General features: G+C 54.2%; 2 protein-coding genes across 4 annotated transcripts; both read right to left on the reverse strand.

Moving 5' to 3' along the window:
- Window positions 1–170: 170 nt before the first annotated feature.
- Window positions 171–12,350, reverse strand: SMG9 (SMG9 nonsense mediated mRNA decay factor). Its single transcript, XM_083880640.1, has 13 exons — window positions 11,916–12,350; window positions 11,287–11,358; window positions 10,905–11,148; window positions 10,093–10,190; window positions 9,896–10,008; window positions 9,168–9,279; window positions 8,040–8,135; window positions 7,049–7,134; window positions 5,350–5,453; window positions 3,728–3,835; window positions 2,932–3,072; window positions 1,929–2,070; window positions 171–463 (listed from the first exon to the last, which is right to left on the reverse strand). The coding sequence occupies exons 1-13, from the start codon at window positions 12,003–12,005 to the stop codon at window positions 385–387; spliced, it is 1,485 nt and encodes a 494-aa protein (XP_083736766.1). The 5' UTR covers window positions 12,006–12,350; the 3' UTR covers window positions 171–384.
- Window positions 12,351–12,651: 301 nt separating this feature from the next.
- On the reverse strand, window positions 12,652–24,640 carry PPP2R1A (protein phosphatase 2 scaffold subunit Aalpha). Of its 3 annotated transcripts, XM_083880637.1 has the most exons (15): window positions 24,487–24,640; window positions 23,818–23,908; window positions 23,292–23,392; window positions 22,392–22,624; window positions 20,527–20,674; window positions 19,858–20,013; window positions 19,116–19,230; window positions 18,088–18,158; window positions 17,161–17,295; window positions 16,352–16,525; window positions 15,773–15,833; window positions 15,021–15,175; window positions 14,194–14,336; window positions 13,251–13,342; window positions 12,652–12,805 (listed from the first exon to the last, which is right to left on the reverse strand). In XM_083880637.1, the coding sequence occupies exons 1-15, from the start codon at window positions 24,562–24,564 to the stop codon at window positions 12,789–12,791; spliced, it is 1,770 nt and encodes a 589-aa protein (XP_083736763.1). In that variant the 5' UTR covers window positions 24,565–24,640; the 3' UTR covers window positions 12,652–12,788. The 3 variants fall into 3 exon arrangements, with proteins under 3 accessions (XP_083736763.1, XP_083736765.1, XP_083736764.1); XM_083880639.1 differs by lacking the exons at window positions 22,392–22,624; window positions 23,292–23,392; window positions 23,818–23,908; window positions 24,487–24,640 and adding an exon at window positions 22,210–22,250 and having other exon boundaries at window positions 12,653–12,805; XM_083880638.1 differs by lacking the exons at window positions 22,392–22,624; window positions 23,292–23,392; window positions 23,818–23,908; window positions 24,487–24,640 and adding an exon at window positions 21,361–21,427 and having other exon boundaries at window positions 12,653–12,805.
- Between the last annotated feature and the right edge of the window lie 468 nt (window positions 24,641–25,108).

Below are 25,108 nucleotides of genomic sequence, written 5' to 3' on the forward strand. Positions count from 1 at the left end.
TTAACATTTCTCATTAATTAATATTAAAATGAGGCAATTTGGGGTTTTTAGGGGGTAAAGAGACGATGAAAAATCAAATTTCTGAGGGGAAAATTCAATTTTTGAGGGACCAAATTAATTAATAAGAGACAATTCCACCCTTAATAATTAATTAATTAATATTAATCATTAATTAACACCAAAATGAGGCGATTTTGGGGTTTTTTGGGGGGAAAGGGACGATGAAAAATCAAATTTCTGAGGGAAAAATCCAATTTTTGAGGGGCCAAATCAATTAATAAGAGACAATTCCACCCTTAATAATTAATTAATTATTATTAATTAATAATTAAGACAAAATTAATTGATTTTAGGGGGTTTATTGAGGCTCCCAGTGCTCCCAGTTCAGCCCAGTAACCGCCCGTACTCGGCCAAGGCCGAGGATTTCTTCACCCCGTCCCAGATCCGGGCGGCGTAATGGAACCTGGAGACCAGTATGGACCAGTATGGACCAGTATGGACCAGTATGGACCAGTACGGACCAGTAGAGGTAAGATAAGGCTCTCCCAGTTTGTCCCAGTCCCTCCCAGTTTATCCCACTCCCCTCCCAATCCATTCCCAGTTTATCCCAGTTTATCCCAATCCCCTCCCAGTCCCATCCCAGTCTCTCCCAGTACCCCCCAGTCCCTGCCAGTCCCCTCTAAACCCCTCCCAGTTCATCCCAGTTCCCTTCCAGTCCATCCCAGTTACCCCCAAAACCCTTCCCAGTCCCTCCCAATCCCCTCCCAGTATAAACCAGTCCCCACCCAGTTTATCCCAATCCCCTCTCAGTCCCATCCCAGTCCCTCCCAGTTTATCCCAGTCCCTTCCCAGTTCCTCCCAGTTTATCCCAGTCCCTTCCCAGTTCCTCCCAGTCCATCCCATTCCCCCCAGTCCCTTCCCAGTCCCCTCTAAACCCCTCCCAGTTCCCTCCCAATCCCTCCCAGTCCATCCCAGTATATCCCAGTCCCTCCCAATCTCCTCCCAATCTCCTCCCAGTCCATCCCAGTCCCCCCAGTTCCCCCAGTTCCCCCCAGTCCATCCCATTCCTATCCCAGTTCCTCCCAGTTCCCCCAAACCTTCTCCCAGTCCCTCCCAGTATATCCCAGTCCCTCCCAGTTCCCTCCCAGTATATCCCAGTCCCTCCCAGTTTATCCCAGTCCCCCCCAAACCCCCTCCCAGTTCCTCCCAGTATATCCCAGTCCATCCCAGTCCCTCCCAGTCCCCTCTAAACCCCTCCCAGTTCCCCCCCAGTTTATCACAGTCCCCTCCCAGTCCCCCCAGTCCATCCCAGTCCCCCCTTAATCCCTCCCAGTTCATCCCAGTTCCCTTCCAGTCCATCCCAGTCCATCCCAGTTACCACCAAAACCCTTCCCAGTCCCTTCCCAGTCCCCTCCCAGTTTATCCCAGTTCCCCCAAAACCCTTCCCAGTCCCTCCCAGTTACCCCAAGTCCCTCCCAGTATATCCCAGTCCATTCCAATTCCCTCCCAGTCCCCTCCCAGTCCATCCCAGTCCCCCCCAGTTACCCCCAAAACCCTTCCCAGTCCCCCCCAATCCCTTCCCAGTTTATCCCAGTTCCTCCCAGTCCCCTCTAAACCCATCCCAGTTCCCTCCCAGTCCCCCCCAGTTTATCCCAGTCTCCCCCAATCCCCTCCCAATCCTCTCCCAGTTTATCCCAGTATATCCCAGTCCCTCCAAACCCCATCCCAGTCCCCCCCAATCCCCTCCCAGTTTCTCCCAGTTTATCCCAGTCCCTCCCAGTTCCTCCCAGTCCCCTCTAAACCCCTCCCAGTTCCTTCCCAGTCCCTCCCAGTCCATCCCAGTTACCCCCAATCCCCTCCCAGTCCCTCCCAGTCCCTCCCAGTATATCCCAGTCCCTCCCAGTATATCCCAGTCCCCCCAGTCTCACCAGTTCCTCTCGGTCAGGAGGCTGTGGGACAACTGTGACCGCGCCGCCGCCAGGACCCTCCCCCTGAGCCGGGCCAGGAGCCCCCCCAGGGCCCCCCGACCCCTGAACGGGGGCAGGGCGGGGAACAGCGCCCCGCCCCCACCTGTGGGGGACACTGGTTAGACTGGTTTGTACTGGGATAGACTGGTTTGTACTGGGATAGACTGGGAGAGGCTTCGGGGGGGATTGGGAGGGGTTTGGAGGGGATTTGGGGGGAACTGGGAGGGACTGGGAGGGACTGGGATGAACTGGGATAAACTGGGAGGGGTTTTGGGGGGAACTGGGAGTTACTGGGAGGGACTGGGACAAACTGGGACAAACTGGGACAAACTGGGAGTTACTGGGAAGGAGCTGCAGTTCCCAAAGTCGCCACCAGGGGGAGCCATAAATACACTGGGAGTTCATTGGGGGGAACTGGGAGGGACTGGGATAAACTGGGATGGACTGGGATGGGACTGGTTTATACTGGGATAAACTGGGAGCACTGGGAGGGGACTGGGATGGACTGGGAGGGACTGGGAGTCACTAGGACAAACTGGGAGGGAACTGGTTTATACTGGGAGGGGACTGGGAGTTACTGGGAGGGAACTGGGATGGACTGGGAGGAACTGGGATAAACTGGGAGCACTGGGAGGGAACTGGGAGGGAACTGGGATGGACTGGGTTATACTGGGAGGGACTGGGACAAACTGGGAGTTACTGGGATGGACTGGGAGGAGACTGGAATGAATTGGGAGTTACTAGGAGGGAAACTGGTTTATACTGGGAGGAGACTGGGACAAACTGGGAGTTACTGGGAAGGAGCTGCAGTTCCCAAAGCCGCCACCAGGGGGAGCCATAAATACACTGGGAGTTCATTGAGGGGAACTGGGATAAACTGGTCTATACTGGTCTATACTGGTTTATACGGGTTTATAGGGGTCTATACTGGTCTATACTGGTTTATACTGGTCTGTACTGGTACCTGCCCGCGGCAGGGCCTCCTCAGGCTCCTCCTCCAGGGAGGGCAGCAGGAAAAGATTCACTTCGGGCTCGGGGGGAGCTGGGGGGGCTCCGGGGGGGGCTCCGGGGGGGGTGGGGAGGAGTTCCCGCATGGAGAGAGAGCCTGGGGGGGAAAATGGGGAAAAATGGCCCAAAATTGGTCCAAAATGTACCCGGGAGATCAAAAAACCCACCTGGGACCCCTCAAATTCCACCCAAAACCCACCTGGGACCCCCCCCCAAACCCCCTCAGGACCCCCCAAAATTCCCCAAAATCCCCCCCCAAACCCATCCAGGACCCTCCAAATATTCCCAAATCTCCTTCAAATCCTTCTCAGGATCCCCCAAATCCACCCAAAATCCACCTGGGACCCCCAAAATTCTCCCAAGACCCCCCAAAATCTCCCCCAAACCCATCTGGGATCCCCAAAATTCATCTGAGCCCCTTAAAATCCCCCCCCCCAAACCCATCCAGGACCCCCCAAATCTCCCCCAAACCCAGGTAAGGCCCCCCAAATTCCACCCAAAACCCACCTGGGACCCCCCAAACCTCGCCCAGGAGCCCCCAAATCCTCCCCAAATCCCCTCAGGACCCCCCAAACCACTCCCAGGACCCCCCAAACCCACCTGGGACCCCCAAAATCCCCCCAGGACCCCCCAAAATCCCCCCAAATCCCCCCCAAATCCTCCCCAAATCCCCCCAGGACCCTCCAAATCCTCCCCAAATCCCCCCAAAACCCACCTGGGACCCCCCAGGACCCCCCAAAATCCCCCCAAACCTCGATATTTGAGCCGTGAGTGCGCCATGAGCCGGCCCAGCACTCGCTGCATCTGCCCCAAACGCCGTGGGGAGAAACACTCGGGGGGGGCCCGGGTCTGCACGAACACTGGGGGGGCACAGGGGGTCACTTGGGGGGCTGGGGGGCACTTGGGGGTCACTTGGGGGGCTGGGGGGCACTTGGGGGGCAGCTGGGGGGTGTTTGGGGGGAAATTTGGGGGGTATTTGGGGGGTTGGAATGGGGTTGGGGGGTCACTTGTGGGGCTGGGGGAAACTTGGGGGGAACTTGTGGGGCTGGGGGGACAATTGGGGGGCTGGGGGTCACTTGGAGGGCAGCTGGAAGGGTCAGGGGCACTTGGGGGGCTGGGGGTTATGGGGTGTGGATGGGGCAGGATCTATGGGGCAGGATCTATGGGTCACAATCTATAGGGTGGGATCTATGGGGCAGTATCTATAGGGCAGGACCCACAGCTCAGGATCTATGGGTCACGATCTATGGGGCAGGATCTATGGGGCAGGATCTATGGGGCTCACCCAGGTGCGGGTAATACTCCGAGGGCTCCTGTCTACGGGTCAAGATCTATGGGTCCAGATCTATGGGTCAGTATCCATGGGTCAGTATTTATGGGTCAGGATCTATGGGGCAGGATCTATGGGGCAGGACTCACAGATCACATTCTATGGGTCAGGATCCATGGGTCAAGATCTATGGGGCAGGATCTATGGCTCAAGACCCACAGGTCACAATCTATAGGTCAGGATCTATGGGTCAGGACCCACAGGTCACAATCTATGGGTCAGGATCTATGGGGCAGATCTATGGGGCAGGACCCACAAGTCACAATCTATGGGTCAGAACCCATAGCTCAGGATCTATAGGGCAGATCTATGGGGCAGGATCTCTGGGTCAGGATCTATGGGGCAGGATCTATGGGGCAGGATCTATGAGGCAGCCCCACAGGACCCAATCTATGGGTCAGGATCTATGGGGCAGGACCCACAGGTCACAATCTATGGGTCAGGATCTGTGGGTCAGGATCTATGGGGCTCACCCAGGTGCGGATAATACTCCGAGGGCTCCTGTCTATGGGTCAGTATCCATGGGTCAGGACCCACAGGACACAATCTATGGGTCAGGATCTCTGGGTCAGGATCTATGGGGCAGGATCTATGGGTCAGGATCTATGGGGCAGCCCCACGGCGCTCACCCAGGTGCGGGTAATACTCCGAGGGCTCCTGTCTATGGGTCAGTATCCATGGGTCAGGACCCACAGGTCACAATCTATGGGGCAGGATCTATGGGGCAGGATCTCTGGGGCTCACCCAGGTGCGGATAATACTCCGAGGGCTCCTGTCTATGGGTCAGGATCTATGGGGCAGGATCTATGGGTCACAATCTATGGGTCAGGATCTATGGGGCAGGATCTATGGGTCAGGATCTATGGGGCAGGATCTCTGGGGCTCACCAAGGTGCAGGTAATACTCCGAGGGCTCCTATCTATGGGTCAGGATCTATGGGGCAGAACCCACAGCTCAGGACCCACAGGACACAATCTATGGGTCAGGATCTATGGGGCAGGATCTATGGGTCAGGATCTATGGGGCAGGATCTATGGGGCTCACCCAGGTGCGGATAATACTCCGAGGGCTCCTCGGCTCCGGCCCCACTCGAGTCGTGGCTCGGGGACGGCGTCGGCGGCTTCACCATCTCGGCCGTTTGCAGGAACCTGGGGGGCACCGGGGGCACTTGTGGGGCAGGTTTGGGGTCACTTGTGGGGCAGGTTTGGGGTCAGGTTTGGGGTCAGTTGTGGGGCAGTTTCAGGTCATTTATGGGGCATTTTTGGGGTAATTTTGGGGTCACTTGGGTGGGTTTGGGGTCACTTGTAGGGCAGGTTTGGGGTCACTTATGGGGCAGTTTGGGGTCACTTGTGGGGCAGGTTTTGGGTCACTTGTGGGGCAGTTCTGGAGTCACTTGTGGGGCAGTTTCAGGTCATTTATGGGTCATTTTGGGGTCATTTTTACGTCATTTTTTGGGTCATTTATGGGTCATTTTAAGGTAATTTTTTGGGTCATTTTTAGATCATTTTTAGATCACTTTTGGGTCATTTCGGAGTCACTTTGGGGTCATTTTTGGCATCACTTTTATGTCATTTTTAGGTGATTTTAAGGTAATTTTTTGGGTCTTTTTTAGGTCATTTTTATGTCATTTTTTGGGTCACTTTTACATCATTTTTGGGTCATTTTTGGGTCATTTTTGAGTCACTTATGGGTCATTTTAAGGTAATTTTTTGGGTAATTTTTAGGTCACTCTCAGGTCACCTTGTGGTCATTTTTGGGCCATTTTTTGGGTCACTTTTGGGTCATTTTTGCGTCACTTTTATGTCATTTTTAGGTCATTTTAAGGTAATTTTTTGTGTCTTTTATAGGTCATTTTTAGGTCATTTTTAAGTCATTTTTCTGTCATTTTTTGGGTCATTTTTACGTCACTTTTGGGTCATTTTTAGGTGATTTTTGGGTCATATTTAGGTCATTTTTTGGGTCATTTTTAGGTCATTTTTAAGTCAATTTTCGGTCATTTTTTGGATAATTTTTACGTCACTTTCGGGTCATTTATGGGTCATTTTTAGGTAATTTTTGGGTCATTTTTTGGGAAACTTTTAGGTCATTTTTAGGCCATTTTTTGGTCATTTTTAGATCATTTTTGGATCATTTTTTGGGTCATTTTTGGGTCATTTTAAGGTAATTTTTTGGGTCTTTTTTAGGTCATTTTTGGGTAATTTTTAGGCCATTTTTGGGGTCACTTTTACGTCATTTTTGGGTCACTTTTAGGTCATTTTTAGGTCATTTTTGGGTCACTATTGGGTCATTTTTCAGTCATTTTTTGGGTCATTTTTGGGGTCATTTTTAGGTCACTCTGTGGTCACTTTGGGGTCATTTTTGGGTCATTTTAAGGTAATTTTTTCCGTCTTTTTTAGGTCATTTTTGGGTCATTTTTTGGGTCATTTTTGGGTCATTTTAAGGTAATTTTTTGGGACATTTTTAGGTCAACTTTGGGGTCACTTTTGGGTCATCTTAAGGTAATTTTTTGGGTCATTTTTTGCATCACGTTTAGGTCATTTTTGGGTCACTTTTACATCATTTTTGGACCATTTTTAGGTCATTTTAATGTAATTTTTTAGGTCTTTTTTAGGTAATTTTTGGGTCATTTTTAGGTCACTTTTGGGCCATTTTTGGGTCACTCTGGGGTCACTTTGGGGTCATTTTTGGGCCATTTTTGGGTCATTTTTGGGTCACTTTGGGGTCACTTTCAGGCCCCGCCCACCTGTAGAGCCCCAGGTCCGTGAACCAATCCTGGACCAGCAGCACCACGTGACACACCGTGAATAGGAAGGCGGCGATTTGCAGGGACTGGGGGGTAATTAATTAACGCTAATTAGTGCTAATTAACCCCCTAATTAACACCTATATAACCCCTTAATTACCCCCCAATTGATCCCTAACTAAACCTCTAAATTATCCCTAATTTACCCCCTAATGAACCCCTAAATAATCCCTAATTAACCCATTAATTACCCCTAATTAACCCCATAATTAACCCAAAATTAACTCCCTAATTAACCCCTAAAAACACCCCAAATTAACCTCAAATTAACCCCTAAACGGCCCCAAATTAACCCTCTAATTAACCTCTAAATAACCCCCAATTAACCCCTAATTAACTCCCTAATCAACCCCCTAATTACCCCCAATTAACCCCTTAATAACCCCCAATTAACCCCTAAAAAACCTCCTAATTAATGACTAATTATGCCCTAATTAACTCCTAAATAACCCCTAATAAATCCCTAATTGACCCCCAATCAACCTCCTAATTAACCCCCCAAATACCCTTTAATTAACCCCCTAATTAACCCTATTAACTCTCTAAACACACCCCTAATTAACCCCTAATCAACCTCCAAACTAACCCCTAATTAACCCTCTAAATAACCTCCTAATTAACCCCTAGTTCCCCCAATTAACCCCCAATTAACCCCTTAATTATCCCCTAAATAATCCCTAATTAACTCCCTAATTCCCGTAATTAACCCCAAATTAACCCCCTAATTAACCACTAAATAACCCCAAGTCAACCTTTAATTATCACCTAATTAAACCCCCAATCAACCCTCAATTTACTCCTAATTAACCCCTAATTAACCCCCAACTAACCCTCTAATTATCCCCTAAATAATCCCCAATCAACCCCCCAATTAACCCCCCAATTAACCCCCTAATTAGCGCTAATTAACCCCTAATTAGCGCTAATTAACCTGTGTCTCCACGTAGGCGTGGGGCAGCGCGAACTCGGGCGGGAGTTTCCGGTCGTTGTTAATGAGATGATCCAGGTGGGCGGGGCTAAGGATGGGCTGGGAAAGGAAAAAAGGGGCGGGGTCAGGAATAAGCCACGCCCACTCCATTAAAGTGTATAGGGAGGGGGCGTGGTCAGGAATAAGCCACGCCTACCCCAGTGTAAAGTATAGGGAGGGGGCGTGACCAATAATAAGCCACGCCCACCCCATTGTAGTGAATAGGGAGGGGGCGTGGCCAGGAATAAGCCACGCCCACCCCATTGAAGGTAATGGGGGGCGTGGTCAGAGTGAAGCTTAATTAAATTGAAGTAATTGATGATGGAAATTAGGTGGTTAATTATGGTAATTGGGGATAATTAATGATGGTGACTGAGGTGATTAATGATGGTAATTAGGGTAATTATGGTAACTGGAAATAATTAATTAGAGTAATAAAGATTAATTATTGTAATTATTGTAATTATGGTGATTGGGAATAATTAATTATGGCAATGGAGAAATTGTGGTGATTAAGGATAATTAATTGTGGCAACTGAGTTGATTAATTATGGTAATTGAGGTGATTAATTATGGTAACGGACGGCAATTAATTATGGTAATCAGAGTAATTATGGTAATTGGAGCTAATTACACTAATTGGGGTAATAATGATAATTATGGTAATTGGGGTAATTACACCAACTGTGGAAATTAATTGTGCTAATTGTGATCACTCTAATTAAGGCATTAATTATGACAATTGTGGCAAAAATGGTAATTACAAGTAATTAATGATAATTAAGTGGTGCTCACCATTAATTACCACTAATTAGTGATAGGTATAAATATGAGGTAATCAATGCAAGCTACAGACTAATTAATAAAAAGCAATTAAGTTGTTTTCAGGTTAATTAAAAGTAATTACAGATTAATAAAGTGCTAATAAAGTGCTAATAAATGACAAATAACTATTAATAATGTGGAAATTTGAGCTAATTAACAACAATTAAACCCAAACACCGAATCCCACAGGGACAGCAAGGGGTAACCACCATTAATCACCATTAATTAACACTAATTAAGGCTAATTAACAGTAATTAATCACCCACCTGAGTGTCCAGGAACAGAACTCGCTCCTGGGTGACGAACAGGTCGATTCCCCCGGTTTGGGCCCCTCCCCTTTCCCGGAGCTCCGGGGGCTGCGGCCGGAACACGAACGACCTGGACCAGTATGGACCAGTATAAACCAGTATAAACCAGTATGGACCAGTATAGACCAGTTTGTCCCAGTTCCCCTCAATGAACTCCCAGTGTATTTATGGCTCCCCCTGGTGGCGGCTTTGGGAACTGCAGCTCCTTCCCAATAACTCCTACTCCCTCCCAGTATATCCCAGTGTCCCCAAAACCCCTCCCAGTTTCTCCCAGTATAAACCGGTCCCCTCCAAACCTCTCCCAGTTTGTCCCAGTCCCTCCCAGTTCCCCTCAATGAACTCCCAATGTACTTTTGTCTCCCCCTTGTGGTGACTTAAAAAACTGCAGCTCCTTCCCAGTAACTCCCAGTTTGTCCCAGTTTGTCCCAGTTGCTCCCAGTCCCTCCCAGTATAACCCAGTATCCCCAGTCCCCTCCCAGTCTATCCCAGTCCATCCCAGTTCCCCTCAATGAACTCCCAACGTACTTTTGTCTCCCCCTTGTGGTGACTTTGAGAACTGCAGCTCCTTCCCAGTAACTCCCAGTTTGTCCCAGTTTGTCCCAGTTTGTCCCAGTAACTCCCAGTCCCTCCAAACCTTCTCCCAGTCCCCCCCAGTCCCTCCCAGTCCCTCCCAGTCCCCCCATCACCTCGGATCCTCCTCGGGCTGGTTCCCGGCCAGCAGCGACAGCACCGTGGATTTCCCCGTCCCCTGCAGCCCCAGGGCTCCCACCACCAGCACGTCCGTCTGCTCCAGCAGGAACTGGGAGCACTGGGAGTTACTGGGAGGCCTCTACAAGCCCCTCCCGCTCAGCCACGCCCCCCTGAGATTAAGCCCCGCCCACACCTCGAGGGCGCTGTCGCACCAGTTCATTTGTTCGTCCACCAGTTTGATGCTGGTTTTCATCTTCTCCGGGGCGGCCAATCGGGCCTGGGCTTGGGCGGCTGGGAGGGGAGGGGTTAAAATTTAGGCCACGCCCACTTTTGGACATGCCCACTGTGCTAAAGCCACGCCCCTGATTAATTTATGTAAATTATGTAGCCACACCCACAGCACCAAACGACTTTCCCAGTTTATATTTAAATTATTTGGCCACGCCCACAGTGGCCACGCCCACAAATAGCTCCACCCACAAATAACCACACCCAATAATATTATGACCTCATCTTAAGCCACGCCCCCTTTTCCTCCAGCCAATCCCCTTGAGCCATTTCTTAGCCCTGCCCACAGTGACCACGCCCACTCATAGCCACACCCCCATTCCAAAACTCCACCCCTTTTTGCCTCCAGCCAATCACATCGATCCATTTCTTAGCTCCGCCCATAAATGGGGCTCAGAGTGGCCACGCCCCCACTTTTAAGCCACGTCCCCTTTTCCCTCCAGCCGATCACATTTAGCCCCATTTTAGCCCCGCCCACCATAACCACACCCAGCACCTCATTGGTCAATCCCGTATTTTAAACCCCGCCCACTTTTTCAACCACCAAATCTCATCAAGCCACGCCCACTAAAATAAACCACGCCCACCATGACCACACCCCTCAAACCCCGCCCATTTTTCTTAATTTAATCCAATCTTTTAGCCCCTCCCACCCCCTAAACCCATCCTTTTAAGCCCCCCTACTTGACCCTGCCCCTTTAAGCCCCTCCCACTCACGGTCCAGCGCGGCGGGCGGGGCCAACCCTCGGCTGTGCAGTTGATAGACGGGCTGGGTGGGGCGTGGCCCCTCCCTTTCCATGGGCGGGGCTTGCGTTGGCCCCTCCCCCGCCGTCTGCGAGGCCACGCCCCCTCCCCGCCCCTCCCCCTCTCGCGCTTTCATCAGCACGATGGGCGGGGCTGGGGCGGGAGGGGGCGGGGCTTGTGCTGGCCCCGCCTTTGGAACAGCTGGAGGTGCCTGTTGCTAATTAAAAATAAAAAGTGACGTCATGGGGCGTGGCTATTAGGATGAGAGAGTAGCCACGCCCATTTTAAGGGTGGCCACGCCCCCAAAATGGGAAACCACGCCCTCAAAAGGTGAAGCCACGCCCCCCAGGCTCACCCGTTCCGCCGGGGGCTTGGCCAGGATGATCGGGGTCTTCTGCAGGGGCCCCCCAGGCTCCTCCCCCGCCTCCTGTGGGCGGGGCGGGGTCAGTGAGGACACGCCCACCGATGGGGACACGCCCACGGGGGGACACGCCCATTATTCTATAGCTCCGCCCACTGTCATGGCTGTCATTGGTCACTATTGGCAGTTTAGCCACGCCCCCATATGCCCCACCCTGTATATAAGCTGTCAATCATCCCCAAGCCACGCCCCCACCATCAGCTGTCAGTCATTGAAAAGCCACGCCCCCATGGGAACTCTCAGCCAATCATCTCTAAGCCACGCCCACAGAATTAGCCCCAACCCATAGTGTCAATCATTCCCAAAGCCACGCCCCAAGATCTGCTGTCAATCATTCCTAAGCCACGCCCCCACAATGACACCCCTCCCAGTGTGGCACCTGTCAATCATTCCCAAGCCACGCCCCCAGGCTCTGCACTTCACCCATGAAGCCACGCCCCCAGTTATTTCCCGCCCCTTTGCAGATGTCAATCACTCTCAAGCCACGCCCCCACAGCCGCTCCCACCCAATGCGGAGTCTGTCAATCACCCCTAAGCCCCGCCCACCCCCAATCCCCGCCCACCCGCCGCTCTCCGCCTCCCTCCGGTTCCTTCTCTCGGTTCCAGCAGCGGCGCCGCGCGCCGGGGGCGGGGCTTTGCCCCGAGTCCGACATTGCGGCGGCTCCGGGAGCTTCCCGAAAGCTCCCGGGAGGTTCCCGAAGGTTCTCGAAAGGTTTTTAGTCGGTTCTGGGGATTGTCGAATCTTCCCGGAGGGTTCTGAGGGGGTTTTTCACCACTTCCGGTTCGCTCCCTGAGGGAACTTCCGGTTCCTTTTTTCCGCCTCTCGCGGCGCGCGTGGGGCTAAGTGGAGGGCGTGGTTTCCGCAGTCTGTGCACTGCGCATGCGCACAAAAGGGCGGAGCAGTTTAAACAGTGCAATGCGCTTGCGCAAAAGTGGGTGGAGTACAGTTAAGAGTACAGTGCGCATGCGCCGAATGGGAATGATTTTAATGCGACGTGAAAAGGGGCGTGGCTTATTAGAGAGCGCAGCGCGCATGCGCAAAAGCCGTTTTGCCGCCATGAAAATGCACCGCGCATGCGCATTTAAAGAGTGTTGTCTGCACCGCCTTAAAGGGGGAGTGGCTTAGATTTAAAGGACCAGCGACGCTTTTTTAAAATTTTAAAATTAATTAAAAATTAATTAAAAATTATTTTTTGACCCAAACACCCGCCCCCCCAAGAAAGAATTAATTAATGACGCGACTCCGGAGCCTCGTTGTGGTTTTTATTAACGCCGAAATCCTCGTTAATTAATTAATTAATGAACAGCAGAAAGAGGAGAGGGGGAGGGGTGGGGGGAGGGGTGACAGAGGTGGGGGAGGAGCAATGGGGAGGAGGGTGGGGGAGGGGCGCCGGTCACATGCTGGAGGGGGCGGGGCCTTTGAGGAGGGGGCGGGGTCAGGCCAGCGCCAGCACTGTGGGGGAGGGGAGAGAACACGGGGGTCACCTGAGGGCACCTGAGGGGCCAGGTGTGCCCAGGTGTGTCCCCAAGTGTGTCCCCAGGTGTGCCCAGGTATCCCTTGACCCTCAATGTCCCCCCCAGGTGTCCCCAGGTGTGTCCCAGGTGTCCCCAGGTGTGTCCAGGTGTCCCTTCCTTCCCCAGTCATGTCCAGGTGTGTCACTGGTCCCTCTCAGGTGTCCCCAGGTGTCCCTTGACCCTCAATGTTCCCCCCCAGGTGTGTGCCCAGGTGTCCCCAGGTGTGCCCAGGTGTGTCCGAGGTGTGTCCCAGGTGTGTCCCAGGTGTGTCCCCAGGTGTCCCCAGGTGTCCCCAGGTGTCCCCAGGTGTGTCCCAGGTGTGTCCCCAGGTGTCCCCAGGTGTGTCCCAGGTGTGTCCCAGGTGTGCCCAGGTGAGCTCTCACCTGTCAGCGCCTCCTGTGCGAAATATTTGACGTCGACGTCCTGATCCTGCGTCAACTTCTCCAGCACCGGCTTCACCTCGGTCTGCAGAGTGCTGGACAGGTGAGAGCAGACAGGTGAGATACAGGTGAGATACAGGTGGGACAAGGACAGGTGGGAGACAGGTGTGTGACAGGTATGACAAGAACAAACCAGTCCAAACCAGTATAAACCAGTAAAACCCATTATACCCATTATAACCAACCCAAACCAGTATATCCCAGTATATCCCAGTATAAACCAGTTACCTGCTGTCCAGGATGGTCCCAATGTGGTTCAGGGACTTGACCACACCAGTACAAACCAGTATAACCAGTATAACCCACTATACCCATTATAAACCATATAACCAACCCAAACCAGTATAAACCAATATAAACCAGTATAACCAGTATAAACCAGTATAAACCAGTATAAACCAGTACCTACTGTCCAAGATGGGCCCGATGCGCTGCAGGGACCAGTATAACCAGTATAAACCAGTATAACCCCTATACCCATTATAACCATTATAAACCAGTATAACCCAGTATAAACCAGTATAATCCAGTATAAACCAGTACCTACTGTCCAGGATGGGCCTGATGCTCTGCAGGGACCAGTATAACCAGTATAAACCAGTATAACCCAATATAAACCATTATAACCCAATATAATGAGTATAACCAGTATAACCAGTATAACCATTATAAACCAGTATAAACCAGTATAAACCAGTATAAACCAGTATAAACCAGTATAAACCAGTTACCTGCTGTCCAGAATGGTCCCAATGTGGTTCAGGGACTTGATCACACCAGTATAAACCAGTATAAACCAGTAAAACCCACTATAACCATTATAAACCAGTATAACCAGTATAAACCAGTCCAAACCAGTATATCCCAGTATAAACCAGTCCAGTACCCGCTGTCCAGGATGGGCCCGATGCGCTGCAGGGATTTGGCCACGTTGAAGCGAACGTTGGCCACGGCGTCGGCCGCCATGCGCAGCACGGTGGGCAACATCTGCTGGGTGGTGACCTCCTGTCCGCACACCTCGGACAGCACCTGGGCAGGTAAGATACAGGTGAGATACAGGTGAGATACAGGTGAGATACAGGTGAGTTACAGGTGAGTTACAGGTGAGATACAGGTGAGATACAGGTGAGATACAGGTGAGACAGGTGAGTTACACCTGGCCAGGTGAGATACAGGTGAGATACAGGTGAGATACAGGTGAGATACAGGTGAGTTACAGGTGAGTTACAGGTGAGATACAGGTGAGGTATGGACAGGTGAGATACAGGTGAGACACGGACAGGGATTGGGAACATCCATTGTTCGTGCCTCAGGTGTGTCCCAGGTGTCTCTGTAACCCCTCCCAGGTGTGCCCAGGTGTGTCAGTGACTCCCCAGGTGTATCAATGATCCCCCAGGTGTGCCCAGGTGTATCTCAGGTGTCCCCAGGTGTCCCCAGGTGTGTCTCAGGTGTGCCCAGGTGTCCCCAGGTGTATCTCAGGTGTGCCCAGGTGTCCCCAGGTGTATCTCAGGTGTCCCCAGGTGTCCCCAGGTACTCACATTGATACAGAACAACGTCGTCATCCTGTGCAGGTAGTTGGGGTCTGTACCCAGGTGTGTCCAGGTGTGTCCAGGTGTGTCTATAACCCCTCCCAGGTGTGTGAATGACCCCCCAGGTGTATCTCAGGTGTCCCCAGGTGTGTCAGTGACCCCCCAGGTGTGCCCAGGTACTCACATTGATACAGAACAGCGTCGTCATCCTGTGCAGGTAGTTGGGGTCGGCGGCCATGGCCAACACCTTGGGCACGATGGTCCCCTGGGCCCAGGTGTGCCCGAAACGCTCCACCAGCTTCCTCAGGTTACTGGTGGCGGCCTCTCGGATGGCGTAGACTGGAAAAGAAACCAGTAAAAACCAGTTTGGACCAGTATGAACCAGTATAAACCAGTATAACCCCATATAAACCAATATAAACCCATAGAAACCAATATAACCAGTATAGACCAGTATAAACCAGTATAGACCAGTTTCCTCAGGTTACTGGTCGTGGCCTCTCGGATGGCGTAGACTGGGAAAGAAACCAGTATGAACCAGTATAAACCAGTATAGACCAGTATAAACCAGTATGGACCAGTATAAGTCAATATAAACCCATAGAAATCAATATAACCAGTATAAACCAGTATAACCAGTATAGATCAGGTTACTGGTGGTGGTCTCTCGGATGGCGTAGACTGTGAGGGAAACCAGTATAAACCAGTATAAACCAGTATGGACCAGTATAAACCCATAGAAACCCATATAAACCAGTATAACCAGTATAAACCAGTATAGACCAGTAAAGGCCACTATTAACCCACCCCCAGTGCCTCAGTAACCCTCCTGGTCCCCTCCCAGTATAAACCAGTATAAACCAGTATAAACCACTATTAACCCATTCCCAGTGCCCCAGTAATCCCCTCCCAGTATAAACCAGTATAAACCAGTACCGTGGTCCACCAGCCAGGCCATGCAGAGCGAGTTCAGCTTCTCATCGAAGAACTCCACGCCCTGAGGGGGGGGGAGACACCAGTAAAAACCAGTATAGACCAGTATAGACCAGTACAAACCAATATTAATCAGTATTAACCAATATAGACCAGTATGGGCCATATAAACCAGTATAAACCAGTATGGACCAGTACACTCAAACCCCTCCCAATGCTCCCAGTTCCTCCCAGTCCCTCCCAGTATAAACCAGTTCCCTCCCAGTTCCCCTCAATGAACTCCCAGTGTATTTATGGCTCCCCCTGGTGGCGGCTTTGGGAACTGCAGCTCCTTCCCAGTAACTCCCAGTTTGTCCCAGTTTGTCCCAGTCAACTCCAACCCCCTCCCAGTCCATCCCAGTCCCTCCCAGTTTATCCCAGTGGCTCCCAGTTCCCTCCCAGTCCCTTCCAGTCCCATCCCAGTCCTCCCATACAAAGCCATAACTCCATCCCAGTCCCTCATAAACACCTATAACTCACTCCCAGTTTATCCCAGTCCCTCCCAGTCCCCTCCCAGTTTCTCCCAGTCCCTCCCAGTCTCACCAGCTGGCCGGCCAGCAGCGGCATGTATTCGATGATGGCCAAGCGGACTCTCCACTTGGCGTCCTCGGCCAGCTCGACGATGGCCGGGAGCAGCGACTGCGAGAGCTGCCGGATCCCGATCACCTCGTTCACGCAGTCCAGGTTGGAGATGATGTTCAGCCTCACCTCGGGGCACTGGGAGAAACTGGGAGTTACTGGGAGCAACTGGGAGGGACTGGGAGAGACTGGGAGGGGACTGGGAGAAAGTGGGAGTTACTGGGAAGGAGCTGCAGTTCCCAAAGCCGCCACCAGGGGGAGCCATAAATACACTGGGAGTTCATTGGGGGGAACTGGGAGGGACTGGGATGAATTGGGATGAACTGGGATGGACTGGAAGCAACTGGGATGAACTGGGAGAGACTGCAATTGACTGGGGGAAAGGGGGAAGGAGCTGCAGTTCTCAGAGTCGCCACCAGGGGGAGCCATAAATACATTGAGAGTTCATTGAGGGGAACTGGGATAAACTGGTTTATACTGGGAGGGGTTTGGGGGGCACTGGAGTGTACTGGGATATACTGGGAGGGACTGGGGGGGACTGGAATGAACTGGGAGGCAACTGGGACAAACTGGGAGTTACTGGGAAGGAGCTGCAGTTCCCAAAGCCGCCACCAGGGGGAGCCATAAATACACTGGGAGTTCATTGAGGGGAACTGGGAGGGAACTGGGATAAACTGGGACAAACTGGGATAAACTGGGAGGAGCTTCCAGCAGGTGGTGTCTCCCCAGGTGTCCCCAGGTGTGTCCCCAGGTGTGCCCAGGTGTGCCCTCACCTCATCCTTGAGCTGTGCCAGGAACAGGGGCAGCAGGTGCTCCACCGTGTTGTCCTTGCCCAGGATTGGGGACAGGCCCATGATCACCGAGGCCAGCGCCGACTTCACGTGTTGGTTGGCGTCGGATACCAGTTCCTGGACAGGTGGGACAGGTGGGACAGGTGAGACAGGTGAGACAGGTGGGACAGGGGGGACAGGGGGGACAGGTGGGACAGGGGGGACAGGGGGGACAGGTGGGACAGGTGGGACAGGGGGGACAGGGGGGACAGAGGGGACAGGTGAGACAGGTGGGACAGGGGGGACAGGTGGGCTCAGGTGTGTTCCCAGGTGTGTCCCCAAGTGTGTCCTCAGGTGTGTCCCAGGTGTCCCCAGGTGTGTCCCCAGGTGTGTTAAAGTGTGTCTTCAAATGTGTCCCCAGGTGGGTTTAAAGTGTGTTCAGGTGTGTCCCAGGTGTGTCCTCAAGGTGAGCTCAGGTGTGCTTCAGGTGTGTCCCCAGGTGGGTTTAAAGTGTGTCTTCAAATGTGTCCCCAGGTGTGTCCCAGGTGTGTCCCCAGGTGCGTCTCCAGGTGTGTCCCCAGGTGTGTTCTCAAGGTGAGCCCAGGTGTGTCCCAGGTGTGTCCCCAGGTGTGTTTAAAATGTGTCCCCAGATGTGTCCCAGGTGTGTCCCCAGGTGTGTCCCCAGGTATCCCCAAGGTGTCCCAGGTGTGTCTTCAAGGTGAGCTCAGGTGTGTCCCCAAGTGTCCCAGGTGTCCCCAGCTGTGTCCCCAGGTCCCCCCAGGTGTCCCCGGTGTCCCCGGTGTCCCCGGTGTCCCAGGTGTGTCCCCACCTGTCCCCAGGTCCCCCCAGGTGTCTCCACCTGTCCCCAGGTCCCCCCAGGTGTCCCAGGTGTGTCCCCACCTGTCCCCAGGTGCCCCCAGGTGAGCTCACCTTGATGCAGGGCAGGATCTGGCCCATGATCACGGCCTCGCGACAATCCGGGGACAGGTTCTCACAGAACTCTGGGGACAACGGGGACAACAGGACAGGTGAGTGACCCCCCACGACAGGTCAGTGACCCCCCAGGACAGGTCAGTGACCCCAGGACAGGTCAGTGACCCCCCAGGACAGGTGTGTGACCCCCCAGGACAGGTCAGTGACCCCAGGACAGGTGAGTGACCCCAGGACAGGTGAGTGACCCCCAGGACAGGTCAGTGACCCCAGGACAGGTGTGTGACCCCCCAGGACAGGTGTGTGACCCTCCAGGACAGGTCAGTGACCCCAGGACAGGTGTGTGACCCCAGGACAGGTGTGTGACCCCCAGGACAGGTCAGTGACCCCAGGACAGGTGAGTGACCCCCCAGGACAGGTGTGTGACCCCCAGGACAGGTGAGTGACCCCAGGACAGGTCAGTGACCCCAATGACCCCTGTGTGACCCCAATGACCCCTGTGTGACCCCAATGACCAATCCCTGACCCCAATGACCCCTGTGTGACCCCAATGACCAATCCCTGACCCCAATGACCCCTGTGTGACCCCAATGACCCCTGTGTGACCCCAATGACCAATCGCTGGCCCAATGACCCCTGTGTGACCCCAATGACCCCTGTGTGACCCCAATGACCAATCGCTGGCCCAATGACCCCTGTGTGACCCCAATGACCCCTGTGTGACCCCAATGACCAATCCCTGACCCCAATGACCCCCGTGTGACCCCAATGACCAATCGCTGACCCCAATGACCCCTGTGTGACCCCAATGACCCCCGTGTGACCCCAATGACCAATCGCTGACCCCAATGACCCCTGTGTGACCCCAATGACCCCTGTGTGACCCCAATGACCAATCACTGACCCCAATGACCCCGGTGTGACCCCAATGACCAATCGCTGACCCCAATGACCCCTGGGTGACCCCAATGACCCCGGTGTGACCCCAATGACCCCGGTGTGACCCCAATGACCCCTGCCCCGCTGACCTTTGACCTTGTGCGAGGCGGCCGCTCGGACCTCGGCCTCGCAGTCCTTCATCAGGCTCTGGAAGGCGCCCACCAGGTCGGTCTTGGTGATCTCGGGGCCCACGGCCCGTTGGAGCTGTGGGGACAGGTGAGGACAGGTGAGACAGGTGGGGACAGGTGAGTCCTCAGGTGTGTCCCCAGGTGTGTCCCCAAATCCCCAATTCCCTCAATTTTCCCCCAATTTTCTCCAAATTTTCTCCGATTTTCTCCCAATTTTTGCTGTTTTTCCCCATTTTTCCTCCCCCAGGTGTCCCCAGGTGTGTCCCAGGTGCCCCCAAATCCCCAATTCCCTCAATTTTCCCCCAATTTTCTCTGAATTTTCTCCAAATTTTCTCAGATTTTTTCCCAATTTTCGCCATTTTCCCTCCCCCAGGTGTCCCCAGGTGTCCCCAGGTACCCCCAGGTGCCCCAAATCCCCAATTCCCTCAATTTTCTCCCAATTTTCTCCAAATTTTCTTCAATTTTCTCCAAATTTTCTCCGATTTTCTCCCAATTTTCGCCGTTTTTCCCCATTTTTCCTCCCCCAGGTGTCCCCAGGTGTGCCCAGGTGTCCCCAGGTGTCCCCAAATCCCCAATTCCCTCAATTTCCCCCCAATTTTCTCCTAATTTTCTCCCAATTTTCGCCGTTTTCCCCCATTTTTCCTCCCCCAGGTACCCCCACCTGCCCCCCAGGTGTCCCCAGGTGCCCCCAGGTGCGTCTCACCTCGGTGAACTTGTCGGCCACCATGTACCTGACGCGCCAGGACTTGTCCTCGGCCGCCTGGCGCAGGGTGGGCATCACCAGCCCCTCCAGCTCCTCCTGCGGCAGCAGCTGCGCGATGCTCACGCAGGCCTCGACCGCCAGCAGCCGAACAGAGTCCTGCCCAGGTGAGCACAGGTGAGCACAGGTGAGAATGAGACACAGGTAAGGCAGAAATCACAGCCAGGTAACCCCCCAGGTGAGTCACAGGTGATCGTTCCTAATCCACGACTCCACTACCAGTAACTGCACTGAGTTCTGGGAGATACAGGTGTGCACAGGTGAGCCTCAGGTGTGCACAGGTGAGTCACAGGTAAGTCTCAACTCACCTGGATAATCCCCAGGTAAGTCACAATTGAGTCACAGGTAATTGTTTCTAATGCAGGTCACTATTGGCAGTAACTGCACTGAGTTCTGGGACACAGGTGTGTGCACAGGTGAGCCTCAGGTGTGCACAGGTGAGCCTCAGGTGTGCACAGGTGAGCCCCAGGTGAGTCACAAATGCCCTCAGGTGTGCACAGGTAAATCCTCAGGTGTTCTCAGACATCCCACGTGTGCCCAGGTGTGGTTTTTTTCCCCCCAGGTGCCCCCAGGTGCCCCCAGGTGTGCCCAGGTGTGCCCAGGTGAGGTTACCTGCTCGTCCGAGGCCAGGTTGGAGAACATGGGGATGATCTCGCTCTTGACGTGCTCCAGCTCCAGCACTTTGGCGAACTCGCCCAGTTTGGAGGCGGCGGCGCGACGGACCATGGGCGTGTCGTCAGAGCACAGGTTCCGGAAGTACCTGAGGGGGGGAACACATACCTGAGCACACCTGGGCACACCTGGGAGGCACCTGGGGGTCATTTGAGTATGGCCTGGGGTCACCTGGATACACCTAAGGGTCACCTGGATATACCTGAACACACCTGAACACACCTGGATACACCTAAAGGTCACCTGGATACACCTAGGGGTCACCTGGATACACCTGGATACACCTGGATACGTACAAGGGTCACCTGGATATACCTAAGGGTCATCTGGATACACCTGGATACACCTAAGGGTCACCTGGATACACCTGAACACACCTGGATACACCTAAAGGTCACTTGGATATACCTAAGGGTCACCTGGGCACACCTGGGCAGGGTTGGTGACCCTGTGGTCACTTCAATGACCCTGTGGTGACCTCAGTGACCTTGTGGTCACCTCAATGACCACACACCCAACTCAATGACCCTGTGGTCATCTCAATGACCTTGACCCCACCTCAGTGACCCTGTGGTGACCTCAGTGACCCCAGACCCATCTCAGTGACCCTGTGGTGACCACCCCCATGACCCCAATGATCCAAATGACCCCTCAGTGGTCACTCATCACCCCCTGACCCCTCAGTGGTCACTCATCACCCCAGGACCCCTCAATGGTCACTCATCACCCCAGGACCCCTCAGTGGTCACTCATGACCCCCCAGTGGTCACTCACTGGCGCAGCTCGGCCTTGACCGGGCTGGACACTGGCGGGTGGCAGACACTGACCCTGTGGTCACCTCAATGACCCTGTGGTCACCTCACTGACCACTCAACCAACTCAATGACCCTGTGGTCATCTCAGTGACCCCAGGGATGGGTTGGTGACCCTGTGGTCACCTCAATGACCCCACACCCAACTCAATGACCCTGTGGTCACCTCAATGACGGGTTGGTGACCCCAGACTCAACTCGGTGACCCTGTGGTCATCTCACTGACCCTGTGGTCACCCCAGTGACCCTGTGGTCATCTCAATGACCTCACACCCATGTCAATGATCCCGTGGCCATTTAAGTGACCTTGTGGTCATCTCACTGACCCTGTGGCCACCTCAGTGACCTTGTGGTCACCTCACTGACCCCACACTCACCTCAGTGACCCTGTGGTCACCTCACTGACCCAGTGGCCACCTCAGTGACCTTGTGGTCATCTCACTGACCCAGTGGCCACCTCAGTGACCTTGTGGTCACCTCACTGACCCTGTGGTCATCTCACTGACCCTGTGGCCACCTCACTGACCACTCAACCAACTCAATGACCCTGTGGTCATCTCAGTGACCCCAGGGATGGGTTGGTGACCCTGTGGTCACCTCAATGACCCCGTGGTCATCTCACTGACCCCATGGTCATCTCACTGACCCCGTGGTCACCTCAGTGACCCTGTGGTCATCTCAGTGACCCCACACCCACCTCAATGACCCCGTGGTCACTTCAATGACCCCACACCCACCTCAATGACCCTGTGGTGACCACCCCCATAACTCCATGACCCCAATGACCCCGACCCCCTCAGTGGTCACTCACTGGCGCAGCTCGGCCTTGACCGGGCTGGACACTGGTGGGTAGCAGACACTGACCCTGTGGTCACCTCAATGACCCTGTGGCCACCTCAATGACCCTGTGGTCACCTCAATGACCCCCTGACCCCTCAGTGGTCACTCATGACCCCCTCAATGGTCACTCACGACCCCTCAGTGGTCACTCACTGGCGCAGCTCGGCCTTGACCGGGCTGGACACTCTTGGGTAGCAGACGCTGAAGAGGCCGCAGGCCGACGTCCGGGACGTGAACCAATCGCCGCCCGCCAGGCGCTTGACCAGAGGGACGAAGTGACCCTCGAGGTCCGGCGGGGAGTGTTCGTGGGACACGGCCCGGAGCGACTCCACGGCTTTGTCCCTCACCACCGTCTCCTCCACCGTGGCCAGGCTCTCCAGGGGGGGCTGTGGGTGGACACGGAGTGGACATTGAGTGGACAGATGGACATTGGGTGGACAGATGGACATTGGGTGGACAGATGGACACCAGGTGGTCATTAGGACGTGGAATGGAGAGATGGACGTGGAGTGGTCAGAGGAAAATTGGATGGTGAGATGGTCAGATGGTCACCAGGTGGTCAGATGGACACAGGATGGTCAGATGGACATTGGTCAGATGGACATTGGACAGATGGACATTGAGTGGACAAATGGACATTGGGTGGTCAGACGGACACACAGGATGGACAGATGGACACAGGATGGACAGATGGACATTGGGTGGACAGATGGACATTGAGTGGCCAGACGGACACACAGGATGGACAGATGGACACACAGGATGGACAGATGGACATTGGGTGGTCAGATGGACATTGGGTGGCCAGACGGACACACAGGATGGACAGATGGACACACAGGATGGACAGATGGACACCAGGTATGGACCGTGAGACAGACACAAGGTGGGGGCTCGGAGCTCCCAGGTGTATTTTTTGGCCCCCCAGGTGCATTTTAAGCCTCCCCAGGTACATTTTTGGACCTCCCAGGTGTGTTTTTTCCCTCCCCAGGTGTATTTTTGGGTCTCCAGGTGTATTTTTTGGGCCCCCAGGTACATTTGCAGGTGTCTCACCAGCAGGCAGTGCACGAACTCGGGTCCCCCCACGAGGGCAGTGAAGGTGCCCAGTTGCTCAGCCAGGGCCAGCAGCACCTCGTCCTCATCGTAAATGGTGTCTGCAGGTAAAACACGCACCTGAGTCACTCACCTGGCTGGCACTCGGCTGTCAATCAATGCCATAAGCCACGCCCACATCACTCAAGCCACGCCCACCACATTAAAGCAATGTCTGCTGTGATTAAGCCACGCCCACACACCCCCAAACCACGCCCAGTGTTCTTAAGCCACACCCACAGCACTTAAACCACGCCCACATCACCCAAGCCACGCCCAGCCACCAAAGCCACGCCCACCGCACACAAAACCACGCCCACCCCGCCAAAACCATCCCCAAACCACGCCCACAGCTCCCAAACCACGCCCACCATATAAACCCCACCCACTGTATAACCTCCCCCCAAAATAAGCCGATTTTTAATTCATTTTTGGGCTTCCCCAACCCGGATTTTGGGGTTTTCCCGCCCTCCCCAGTCTGAGGTACCGGTGAGGAAAGGGAGGAGCTCGCTGCGGGTTCGTTCCACGCCCAGCGCCAGCGCGATGGTGGAGAGCTTCTTGATGCTGTTGAGGCGTAGCTGAGAGAAATAAAAAAAAAATAAATAAAAGGGAAAAAAGATTTTTTTGAGGGAAAATTTGAGGGGAAAATGTCGGGGGAATGTTCCCCTCACGGCAAGCCCCGCCCCCCCCAAAGCGACGCAGCCAATCAGGAGCGGCGTCTCATGGTCTGCGGTAGAGAGGAGGCCGCTGATTGGCTCCGCCGAGCCCCGCCCACTCCAGCAGCAGCCAATGGGAAGAGGCGCTGCCTCAGGCTGGCGCTGCCCCGCCGCTAGGGGGCGGTGCGGCGGGCGGGGGGGGATTCCGCGAGCCGCCGACCAATCAGAACGCGCCTAACAAAACCGCCAGCCAATCAGAGCGCGCCTCTCACCGCAACCACCGAGGCCACCGCAACTGCCCCCCACACATTGTAACGCCGCCGCCCATTCGCCCGCCCCTGAGGGGAACAGGCCGTCTCAACCAATCAGCGCGCCCGTCTCATGGCCGCCATCAGCAACGCGGCCGCGGCCAGCGGGGCGATGGCGGCCGGGGCCCCGAAAAGGCCTTGAAGCGGCGGAAAAGCCCCGAGGGGACGGCGGGGAAGCCCAGGAGGTTTTACCTGCACGTCCTCGTTGCGGAGCTCGTCGATGAGCACTGCGATGGGGTAAAGCGAATCGTCGCCGTCCGCCGCCGCCATCTTCGCCGCCGCCGCCGCCGCCCCGGCTCTGAGGGGCCGTACGGGGCCGCCCGCCCCGCTCTTGCAGAGCGTCCTCCGCGCTGATTGGTCGGCGACTTTCCTCCGCCTCTTCCCATTGGCGGAGGGAGCTGTCGGTCGGGAGAAGCCCCGCCTATGCGGCCGGCGCGGTTTCTCGCGCGCTGATTGGGCGGCGCGGTTTGATTGACAGATGGAAAGGGCGGGGCGAGGCGTTGCCGGGCAACGTGGGGCCGCCGTTTCCGAGACTGGGACGAACTGGGACAAACTGGGAGGAACTGGGAGCGAACTGGGACACTCTGGGAGCCTCTGGATCGTGTCGAGACGGACCGGAATCCCCTGGTTCCTACTGGGACAAACTGGGACCCACCATTGGAGCTAAACTGGGAGATACTGGGATATACTGGGCCAAACTGGGAAGCACTGGGGACCCCCCAATGCCAAACTGGTTTATACTGGGACCCCCCCGCAGGGCTAAAACCCAGTAAAAACCATCAAAAACCCGAATATAAAAAACCCAAACTGGGCC

This window comes from Zosterops lateralis, assembly GCF_965231275.1.
Source record: "Zosterops lateralis genome assembly, chromosome: 31".
NCBI lineage: Eukaryota > Metazoa > Chordata > Aves > Passeriformes > Zosteropidae > Zosterops > Zosterops lateralis.